The sequence below is a fragment of the Colossoma macropomum genome, unplaced genomic scaffold (assembly GCF_904425465.1).
Source record: "Colossoma macropomum unplaced genomic scaffold, Colossoma_macropomum, whole genome shotgun sequence".
Taxonomy (NCBI): domain Eukaryota; kingdom Metazoa; phylum Chordata; class Actinopteri; order Characiformes; family Serrasalmidae; genus Colossoma; species Colossoma macropomum.
This window is the reverse complement of record NW_023494795.1, coordinates 13,202,523-13,214,898: the sequence shown is the minus strand read 5'-3', so window position 1 is coordinate 13,214,898 and position 12,376 is coordinate 13,202,523. Positions and strand designations below refer to the sequence as shown.

Below are 12,376 nucleotides of genomic sequence, written 5' to 3'. Positions count from 1 at the left end.
CTCAAATGCATTATTTAAACATTATAAGAGGACCTCAGGGATTTTAAAATACCAGAAGATATAGGACACAGGGCCTTTAATTAAACTGGTCATAAACACCCTTTCAGAGATGCCATTAACTTAGATTGCTTATGGCATATACTATTTAATGACTAATTAACTAGTATTAATACATAAAATAAATAAAAAAGAGTTGTATGTAATAATAAAACAAATAAATAAAATCTGAAATATTTAGGGGTGTCTGATGTTAGTGGAACACTGCCCCACTGAATGACCCCTTGACAGCTAGCCTGTAGAAAGCCAAGTTCTCACTCACAGACACTTTGAAAAGGAGGCCCCTCAATCACTGCTGTCTTTGCAGAAAAAGGCCATGTACAACACAGAAGAAGCCATGCACAACATTTTAATTTTTACAGATGTTTGAGAAGCACACAGTGGCATTTACCAAGAACTCTCAGTGGAATAAGTGGGGCTCATAGGGCGGAGCTGAAAAGGTTCTCCAAGCGCACTGGTGTTTGTCTTTGCCCTTTTCATATTCACTGATACTCACTAGTTTTCTCTTGCTCTTTCCAACCCCTCAACAAGTCTCTTTCTGCTGGCCTGTCATGTCACTGACCTTTAGTGCTCCGGTAACATCTGTGTTGTTTGATTCAAAAGCCAGATATACCAGTTCTGAGGTCATATGGGTATATGCAGGTGGTGAAAATGCTGGACAAGGCCAATTTATCTCAGGGTTATGAAGTGGACACTGCATTATACTATCCATGCCTGTCTCAAAGAGGGTTAGTCTCTCAATCCTAAGCACCTATAAAAGTAAAAGGGTGAGAGAAGCCACCGTACGGTCAATGAGAAAATGCCATCTGCCAAACACAAACTGAACAGTCCATGACTCAGCACATAATGTCTAGACAAGCAGGGAGAGCCGTAGCAAATCTACCACAAAGAACCCAATCAGTATGTTTAAATGAGGCTTTAAAAGCCCGTTTTCAACACTTTATTGCTGCATGCGTTTCAGGCTGTTGCAATCTTGCGCAAGCTGTAGTTTATAAATAAATGATAAATTTACTACCATATTAGTATTACATTTAGTTGTACTATTAGCCTTTTGTTTTCAGCTTGTCTTTTTAAGTTAAAATCATTTGATTTTTCCATGAATATAGAAACGCGTATTAGTTTTGTATTCTTGGGTGATCAGCAGTTTAAATAAGAGACTTAGAACCATGAACATATTTTCAACTGTACTACAAAGCTACTAGTAAATATTTTAATCTGTATGTTTAGTCAAATCATTTTACTTTGCTATGAATATATTACATGTAAAGAATGTGTGTATTAGTTACACATTCTTGGGCGATTAACAGAAAATCTGTGTTTTCTTTCCAAGTACAGTACTTGATTTATTCTATTTTTGCATATTTGTCACACTTAAAAATTGCATCCAACTTAATCTAAGACAACCTGAATAAACAGAAAATACCATTTTCAAATGATTGTTTCATTTATTAAAGGAAAAAAGTTAGCCAACCAAACTAGCCCTGTGTGAAAAAGTAATTGCCCTTAACTTAAGCAACCATTTAATCAGATTGAGCTTATAATTAGGATCTATTAAACTAGACGTCCAAGCTTGATCACTGCCAACCCTGTTCAGTCGAAACATCACTTAAATAGAACCTTTCCAGTAATGTGAAGTAAACTAAAGGATCTCAACAAGCAGCACACTATGCCTCCATCAAAAGGAATTCTCAAAAGAGATGAGAAAGAAATTTATTGAAATATGTCAGTTTGGAAAGGGTTACAAAGCCATTTCAAAGAAACCACAATGAGAACCATTATTTCCAAATGGAGAAAATTTTAAAAAGTGGTGAACCTTCCTAGAACAACTGGCCGACCTACTAAAGTTCCTCCAAAAGCACGGTAACGACCCATCCAGGAAGTCACAAAAGAACCCAAACGACTTGCAACTCTCCTATGGATACCATTTAAGGAACTACAGGCCTTGCTTGCATCAGATAAGGTCAGCGTACATGGTTCCACCATTAGAAAGAGACATGGGTAAAAATGGCATCCATGGAAGAGCTGCAAGGCAAAAAAACACTGCTAACCAATAGTGAACATAAAGGTTCGTGTCACGTTTACCAAAAAACACCTTGATGAACCCCAAGCTTTCTGGTATAATGTTCAGTGGACTGATGGGTCAAAAATGAAAGTTTCTGGAAGACACTGCGTCATCATTCTGACGTAAAGCTATCACAGCATTCCATCAGAACGTCACATCAGCATTCAGACATGGAGGTGGTAGTGTGATGGTGTGGGGACCTGGGCAACTTGCCATAACTGACAGGACCATAAATTCTGCTCCCTACCAGAGACAACCCTGCCAGAGAATGTCTTGTCATCAAGTCTGTGATCTGAAGGTCTAACACAATTGATTTATGCTGCAAGACAATGAAGCAGAACAGCAAGTTTACAGCTGAATGGATCAAAAGAAACACAGTTAAGGTTTTGAAGCGGTCTAGTCAAGTCCTGACATGAACCCTATTGAGATACTGTGGTAGGACCTTGAATGCTCAGTTCATGCTCAAAAGCCCTCTAATGTGGCCGAAAAAAAGCAATTCTGCAAAGAAGCGTGAGTTCCTCCCCAGCGAGAAAGACTGATCTTAGTTTACGGGGGCAGTTACCTTTTCACATGGAAAACTTTCTTCCGTCAATGCATGAAATTATTTAAACACTGTATTTCATGTTTGCTCATGTTCTCCTTGTCTTATATTACATGTTGCATGAGGATATGAAACCATTTAGTGTGACAAACATGCAAAACTACAGGAAATCAGCAGGGGGCAAAAACATTCACCGCATTGTAGGTAAATCATGCACCTGTGGGCACACAACATACATGCATATGTCCTGTACATAATGTACCAGTGTACAGTAAATGGCTACCGTATTTTACCAAAATTCATCCGATATAAACCGGGCAGTGCTAATATAGGGAAGTGCTTACATAAGCAATATCCTCACCAATCAAAGGCTGACCTCTCTCCTCGAGTCAGAAAAACGTAAGAGAGAAAGCTAACGATTAGGACTGTCATGCTCATGAAATATTAGCTTGCGATTAACCGTCATGTACGCAATTGCGATTACCAATTTAACGTCATTTTCCATTTGCTATATGCAACTATTAAAGCCTAAGCCTAAAGTGACCAAATTAACTGATGACACATTTAGCCTCCTAGCTGTCTGCTCAAACAAATGTCTACAGTTACACCAAAACACATGTAGAGTTGAGCAAAGCTACATTTGTTCCTGAGATTAAAAATGTAAACAAAAACACTCATTCGAATTAGCTATATAACTAACAAATAAACAAACAGGTTAAAACATTTTTGAAAGCTCCTTATCTTAATGAAGGCATTTACTGCTGTTTTTACATTTATCTGCCTCAACCCAGCATATATGACTATGAAATCTAACTACTGCAGAAAATGATGCAGTCAACTTAAATAATTGCAATTAGCCCATTGCATAATAATTGACAAGCCTAATGATGACAAAAGTTAACCTAGCATGCATAACTAATTTACCAAGGTAGCTCATCTGTCTGCCTATTGTTCAGCCCTTCATTTGTCTATCTGTTGGTTTGTTTGTTCGTTCATTACAGAACCCTACCTATTTTTTAAAAAAAGGTGGATAATACTTTTGGAGAGCTGTCAATCAAGTGTGGTAATAAGAATATTAAGACCACAGCCAGATCTTTCTACTAGCATTTTTGAGCTGTGCTTTATTATATTTCTATTTTCTTGTTTTTCATTTGAACTTTGCTGGATGTTTAATAGAACACTCAATTTTAATATCATACAAACATTCATAATATTTTACATGAAGGATAATCTTACTACTTCTATTTTCAACTGCACTACTAACTTACTATCAACTACTTTCAGCTGTTTCTTTTTTAGTCTTTTCATTTGATTTTGTCTCAAATACATTACATGTGAAGAAAATGCTTATGAGTTATCTGTACCACTGCAAATTCAGAAAACAATCTGAATAATCAATACTTTTGCTAAAGACTTTGTGTTCAAAGCGGAGGCTGCATATTGAGAAGGGATTAAAAGGTGAGGAGGAGGAGAGAGGTGAGTAAACCTGGCAGTGAAAAAAGTGACAGTGGTGTAAAAGTAGGGAGGAGAAAACGCAGAGCAAAAAGACAAAGACTGAAAGACAGAAATTTAGGAATGTTCAAGAAAAAAAAGGTATAAACGAGAACTGTTAAAGAGACTCTGATGGGGACGGCTATGTGAAAAAAAAGAAATTCTGAGAGAAACAGAGAGAGAGAGAGAGAGGTGAGGGTTAATGGAGCGCAGAGCTCAGCTATTGTTTCAGCTGCGTCAGGAAGGGTTGAATAGCGTCAGCATTTGAGCAGTGGCGTAGGAATAGAAGCACAAGAGCACTTCTTGCATTGTCCTAGCCATTATCTCACACACACACACACACACACACACACCTGGATGCATCCAACTTTGAAAAGGCTTGTGCTTTCAACCTAGCCACATGGTTTTGCTAATCGCAGCTTTGAAGGCAGTTCAAAGAGAAAAGCTAACAGCCTCTGATCTGATGAGCTCAAACGAGTATGAAACGCTGATGTGAAACAAGCCACAAGGTAGGTGGGGGCAAAATGATTGACAAATCGGTGACCCAAATAGAGAAAAAGCGTCAATACTTCTTGACTCTAACCAGTGTGGTCACTTAAAGCCAGCAGAAAGGCAGGAAGTTGATTACCCAGGTACATAGCTGGATAGACAGACACAGATAGAAAGAATATTCAAAATTACACAATTGAAAAACACAAAATTAAAAATTCTATCCAATACAGTGGTGTGGCTCAATGCAACATTTTTCAACAGAGCAAAATTAAGTGCTTGAATATGCCTCTTCTTCATATATTAATGTTAATATGTTAATGTTTGCACCATGCACACAGCGTACATGTATGTACACTGGGGGCATGAGGTCAAGATTCAAATTTATTAGCGATTATTTTTGGTGTTATAATTTTTCAGAAAGTTTTTATAGAACTCTAGGTTGTGTTGTGGTTCTATATTGAACATTTTTTTAAAAATGGATCTATATAGCACCAAAAAAGGGTTCTACTAGTGTTGTAAGCTTAACATCATAACAATAGCATTTACATTTATTTGCCTTAACCCAACACAACTGATTGCTAATTTCTGGAACCATAATATAACTGTGAAATCTAACAACTGTGAAAAAATGACTGCAGTCAGCTTAAATAATTGTGATCATCTCACCTCAAATAACTGTGATTCCCAATTATGTACTTTAGCCTAGTTGCAAGCACTGACAATGGTTTCCACAAAAGGCGGCAAGCGTGAGAAACTCAGATCCCTAATGGATGGATGGATGGATAGACGGATGGATAGACAGAAAGATAGATAGACAGATAGATAGATAGACACTTTGTTTTTCTAAATACATACTTAAATGCAAATGAATATTTAAAAACAACTGGAGTATAATGATTATTTTCAGGTTCAATAAATTTTCGATTCTGAGGTGAGGTTTTGATGTGTGATATTTTATGTAATAAAAATGTCTTGATTCCCAAGAGCTCTAATTACGCCATCTTGAAATAGGATACACCTGGATGTCAAGTTTTGATCCTTGACAGTGCTTACGATGCAAATGAGAAACTTTCAGAAAAGACTCGGGTTCAGATTTTGATATACTGTTTTGAACGTCAAATGTCAATTTTAATAAGTGCATATGATAATTATGCACACGTACGTACTGTTCTAGATGAGATAATGGGAAGAATTACACTGCATTTAACTAGAAGTACTAAGAAGTACTAAGTACTAAGAAAATTGCAGACTATTATTAGCCAACATCGTGCCCATAGGTTCTCAGTCTGAAGGAGGTCAATACCTCCCCATAAATGTGACCCATTTGCATCTTTTTAATAAATGCATGTGGCTGCTTTTTGTGAATACAGTAGTAACAGTAAAAACAGATTATCACCACTGACCAACAAATCCAAGTTTGAAATCCTCTAAGGATGCAAGCACAATATAACAAGTGGCTAACAGATCAGCTACAAAATGCAAAGTACATACAAAGGATCATGACCGATTCTTGGCAAATGGACCAATACCTGTAAAGCCAATGAAGCTCAGAGAATAGTTTCTAACAAACTATTTCATATGACAGAGACAAGAACCTGCTTAGTATGGCAGAGGCACACTGTCAGCAATCTCCTAGTGCCTGTGGCTCTTTTCCACTCAGCCGTCTATTACTGATCATTTCTGCACAGTAATACTCACAAAGCTGGCTCAGCTATGTGCACTGGCTCCAGTAAATCTGTCTCACATACAGTCAAAAAATGAAAGAATGCCACATTAGTCCGTTCTAAAAGAAGTAAACAGATTGAAAGTACCAGTGTTGTAGACAGTACACCCGCCGAGTTCAGTCAGTATTAGGTTTAGTGTCAGACTATTATGAAGTCTCTGCACGGCTCAGACGGTCATCTCTGGCTCAAGTGAAGGAAATGTCAGCTTAAACTGAATATGTCAAGCACCCTAGTCTTTGGCCACACATGCATAAACCAATCCAATTTGGACTGAGACTAAAGACATACACACTGGCTCATTTTCTGGTATCATAATTGGAACAAGCATATGTGTTTCACTTCCAAATATTCTGTGTCCTATTCCAAAGTCTTAATAGGAAAGTCTGCCCACTCAGCTGCCATCCTGGCAACACCCCTGAGCAGTTACTTCCACTCAGACCAAACTCTGTCTTTGAATGGGAAGAGGCCTATAAACCTAACTCTGAAATGTTTCAAAAACATTTGAAAATAAAAATTGCATTAATATTGTGTAGCGTCTGGCTCAAATAACACTCAAAACATGTTTTTTCAGGTTGTTCTGCTACTGCACACACCCATATCTTCACAATAAGGGTGGGCTTTTGCCGCCAGCGGTTTTACAAGCTCTTACATTCATTTTTCTTTTTCAACCACTGAACTGTCTCCTACTGCTATTATAATGTTTCTGAATGTACTGTGTATGACATACTGGCATGTCAACAAGCCCTAAAAAGCACAGTGTGTATTACAAAAGTCAACCAATACATGTTTAATGTCCAAAGTTTACTTCTTAGGTTTTGCATTGGAGCTAAAAGGCTAAGGTAGCTACCTCAACAATTATTTTACAAATCGCATGCCTACATGATCACGTACTACACTCGAACGGTGTTAAGCTGTTAAGTAAACTTAAATAGACTTGGTTAGATAATAATGAACAACAGTATGAACAAGTTGGCTCCACAGTGGCTGTTACTATTGTTTTAGCTATGTGACATAGGCTTATTTTTGAGATTGTATTTGAAATGACTTAAGTGGGAATTCCACCATTGTTTCACAATTTCTGCATAATTAAAAGGTTAATATGTAAACAAAATCATTCAGAGCGGTTTCATGTGAAATGCTCCATTCTAGAGAAAACCGCCGAGTCAGAATTGCTCCCAGTGTTGGTGATGGGAAGCAGATGTCTGATGCATTTACTGTCTCTAAAAGCTCCTTCACAGAAGGTCATTATATGAAATGGTTATGAATGAGCTGCCTGATATGTTTTCAGATATAGTTTTAACATAAGATTTATTTTTCTTAAGCATATTCACGGCACAGAGGTACACAAAGGTACAGATTTTTTACAGATTTACTGCGATTTAACTATTATCAACATTACATGTGAAAACTTAGAAGATGTAGTTTTGCTGGTTGTTTCGTATGGTAAATAAAATGGCTATATTTGTGTCGTACACACTGCGACTCCTGGTTTCAGTCCCCACCATCTGAGTCAGTTGGTTTCTCCACAGTACGTTTCATCTCAAATCACTCTCAATGACTCTGTTTATGTTTCAACAATGCATTTATGCAATTTTGAAAAATAGATGGAATTTTAAGTCAACAGAGTTTGAGGCAAGAGTGCAGTTTGCATTCTGTCAATTGGTAAGAATATGATTCCACTACTTGTTAGCTACATTAGCCTTGTAGCTCCAATGAAAAACCAAGGATGCAAACTTTACACAAAAAACCTGCCTTAGCTGATCGACTACATTTGGGGTAAAAGAAAAATTATGTAAATTACATTTTATGTCAAAGTATTCCTTTAATGCACTTTAAAAATAGGAAGCAAACTTGTTCAAAGAGGCTACTAGAAAGGGCCTGTTCTCGGCAGTGAAGACAGGACGGGGCTGAGCGGAACAAGACGTCGGCGGGCAGTCGGCTTGGACATGGAGTGTGACAAAGGGAGTTTGGGCTCTATAAATAAACTGTGATTGTTCAGCAGTGTGTCCAGCTCTCCCACGTATGCACTGCTGAAACTTCAAGGAGGTCAGTGAGGCACTCTTTTGCAGGACATGAAGAAAAAATCAACCCGATTTAAACACAAAGCAGGAGAAAAAGTGGAGATGCGTGACAGAGATAACTATCAAATAAGTTGTGAAAAATTCTATAGAGAGAGAAAAGGAGAGACTGTGTTGTGGTTTTGTACAAGAACACACCCCAAATGTCCCCAGTGTAAGTGATGTAAGAGAGCTACCATTTTTCTCTGCCTCTGTACTCATGCTCTGGGGAAAGAGAGATTGAGAGAGCAAGAGAGAGAAATGTGTGTGTCACACATTTCTATATATAAACACTAATAGCCCTCTGTCTCCAGTAAAAAATAAAAGACTATCACATGATTAATTTTTTTACTTTTCTCTCCTGTTATGGGCACTGAGTGGGTGCAGATACCCTAAACGCCTCATTAACGTGTCACATGACCTGAATGCCAAGCCCGCAGTCATTTGTCATTACTGGACGTTGACTGACACATCATAATAGTGGCGTAATATGGCCCAAGAGCCCCTTAGGACAGAATAATTATGATGAAGACAGATGGTCTCTTGGTTGTTCAGTCCACGAGTTCAGCTTATATCAGGATCGACAGACTGCCAGTCTTTGGACACTGACGAAAACATAGATGCATTTGCAGTGAGTGTTAAAGCCACTACCAACTTCCAAGAAGAGTTTAGCAAACTGAAACCCAACTGTGATTTAGAATGCAGCTGCAGCAAATCATGGAGTTCTGTGGCAGCATAATTCAAGCTGACCATGGATGACATGCAAAGTACACCTACAAGCAGACGCTTAAACCTTGTGCTGCATGAACTGCAAGGTGATCCGGTCATGAGTCAGGTTTTTCAAAAGGCACCACTGCTGGCGGTTATCATTCGTAGTGTCTTTTTCGGGCCTACAGTCCTGTGGGCAACTCTACAGAGCTGAATGTTTGCGGTGGCAGCGTTAGGCTGTAATTAAGGCAGTGAGCTCGCCAGTGCTCTCTCTGAATACATCAAAATGTAACTGCATAGCCCTGTCATCTGGTTTCCTTTCCTATGGAAATACTGTTAATTAAAAAGACCGAGGGAGAGCACAATGAGCTAAGACAGAGAAAGTGAATGAGGGGTGAAAAGAAACCCCATCAGATGGGATCTTTATCGTAACATCACCCCACGGTCATGTACGTGTAGTTCTGTGCTAAGCCTATCCCAGAAAATCTGATTGGCTCTGCTATATAAAAAATATGAGAGAGTGAGAAAACAAAGAAGAAAAGAAAGAGAGAGAAAGCGAGAGTTAGGGAGGGACAGAGAGAGTAAATGAAAACAGAAACAGAAAGAGAAATTACAGAGAAATAAATAACAAACACGAAAGAAAGAAAGAAAGAAAGAAAAAAAAGGATGAAATCTAGATACATATTTAAAATGTAATTTCACGCAGAGAAGGAGAGCATGTTTTAAGATGACAGTCTAGATATAACCACCATAACTTCAGATTAAATAAATACACAACATTTGCTCCTAAAGGTCTACACAGTTAAAGGGGAGCTCCACTGATTTTTCAAAATTCTGCATTATTTAATATTTGAGGTAACAAAGTCATTCACAGTGGTTTGATGTGAAATGATTCACTGTAGAAAACCTTAGACTCAGATTTCCTTACAGTGGTGGTGATTTATCATATATATGTCTATGGAACCCGGGGTCACAATGTCTGTAATACAAATATAGCCATTTATTTACTACCAAAAACCACCAGCGAATCTACACGTCTTCTTAGTTTCATATGTACTGTTGATGATGATAAAATAGTAAATATAGTAAAAATAGTAAAATTTAGTTTTTTCTATTTTGCCTTACAGTGCCTTTCATGTACCACTCCGACATGAATCTTTTTGTCAAAAATACATTGTCAGTAATAACCTTGGGACATCAAGCAGTCTAACCATTTCATGTGATAACTTTCTGTGAGCTATCTTTCAGAGACATTGTCTTCGGACGTCTGGTTCCCATCTCCACCACTGCGAACAATTATTCATTATGACTCGGTAGGTTTATAAAAGAGCAATTCAAACCAGACCACACTGAACGACTTAGTTTACTTCTCAATTATTTCATTATGCATAACTTTTAGAAAATCGGCAGAATTCCTCCTTCTTAAGTCCAAAACACAATAATCGTTGTGTTTATCCCACAGGACCTTCAGGTCACTCTAACCCGCCTAATGAGAACACATCCCTCAGACGACACACAGGTGACACAGGCGTGTAGAGCTCTTACCTCTTGTGAAGGAACTGTAGCACAAGACGAGCAGGACGCTCAGGGTAACGGTTCCCCTCATGGTTTGCGGTGGAATAAGAAACAGTAGCCTAACTAAGATAACTTAAGACTACCTAACCTGAACCGAGAACGCCGTCGCTTATCTGTAGGTTTCTAGTTAAGCTGCTAGCCGAGTTAACTTCAGTGCTGTTTTCGTTGACTTGACTGAGCTGCTCCTCAGCGCGCTCGGCTCCTCTGACTGAACCCGCAGTTCAACTCTCTTCTCTCTCTCTCTCTCTCTCTCTCTCCCACTCTCTCTCGCTCTATCACTGCCTGAGCTCATATGCCACGTGTTTCACCCTTCACTCACTCCTACGGCGCTCAGCTGTTCACAACAAAAAGATAACTGTCTCCATCGCAGAGGGTCTCAGCAGCGGGCTCGGATTCTCATAACGGCCTCTGTTCACTCACTCGGGCCGAGAGCGGAGCGCCAACAGCGCAGAGCAGCCAGCAGCTCCAGCACAGCCCGGTCCAATAAAGCACTGCAGCTCCGTGACGCCGCGCTGAGAGCGGACAGATGGAGCAGGACACGCCCTCAAACCCGCTCACACACCAGCGGCAGAAATACAAACTAAAAAGTAAACGGGTTACTGTAAACAGTTTCGCTGGATTTCCTCAGTGGCTCAAATGAACACATTTGTTAAATTATTTTTATTATTTTATTATTTGAACAAGAAAGTACAGTAAATAAAAAGGGAATGTGCAGGGAAAGTAAAAAAAAAAGCACTGAAAAGGCTTGTACCAAATACTTCTCCTCAAAAAATATATATATATGCCCAAACAGAGGCTGCAATGTTGTCTAAAAAACCTCGACACACCATACAGAAGTTGTTTGTTTTCATATTAAATATTATAAATTTTATTTATAATATTCGATTACGTCATGAAGAAGACCTCGTCGCTATATTGGTAGGCCAGAGCCAAGGCTGTGCGGTAGGCAAGCTGCAACTCTAACTGAGCTCTGATAGAGCTCGTCTCATCACCGTTACTGCGGCTACAGCCCTGCAGGTGGATAAAAACAAGCAAAATAGACCAGAATGAGTCAGAAAATTCCAGTGTATTTTATAAAAACTGAGAAAAGTGGCTGCCAGAGCTCTTAACTTAAGGCCGCGTCCCAAACCACACATTTAAGTACATTAAGGCATCACACAACCGCAAACTGGCAATATCAGTTAAACACAGTGACAAAAATCTATAAATCAAATTAAATTGGATTTTATTACAAAGAAATCAGCAGCCAGGGACCTTCAAAAAAGCACCACACAGAGATTTACACTTTCTCAACAGTGACACACGGGGGCGCCATCACGCTGTATGTCAGAGTTTGCCGTGCTGCACAAAAAAACTACGCTTCCCAGAGTGCAATACGATGGACCCTTTCAAAAACGTGCAACGGCGCCTGTCTATAAATCCAATTATGCCGGTTTGTAAATCTATATCACACATTGAAATGTAATAACATGTAAAATATTCCATAATATCAAACAACTCTGAGAAAGAAAAATAAAAAAGAACCAGGCGTGGGCGACTATACGCCTAGTCCTGTATGAGCGGAGAGAGAGAGAGAGAGAGAGAGAGAGAGAGAGAGAGAGAGAGAGAGAGAGAGAGAGAGAGAGAGCGCGCGGAAGAGAGAGAGAGAGAGCGCGCGCGGAAGAGAGAG

General features: G+C 39.0%; 1 protein-coding gene across 1 annotated transcript in view; it reads right to left on the bottom strand.

The window, feature by feature from the left end:
- The window catches only part of LOC118815422 (uncharacterized serine-rich protein C11G7.01), a 31,523-nt gene extending 20,333 nt beyond the window's left edge, over positions 1-11,190 (bottom strand). The window contains exon 1 of the mRNA XM_036581531.1: positions 10,678-11,190. Within this exon, the coding sequence (XP_036437424.1) occupies positions 10,678-10,738 (61 nt within the window). The 5' untranslated portion in view covers positions 10,739-11,190. The remainder of the gene's footprint in view (positions 1-10,677) is intronic.
- Positions 11,191-12,376: the final 1,186 nt, after the last annotated feature.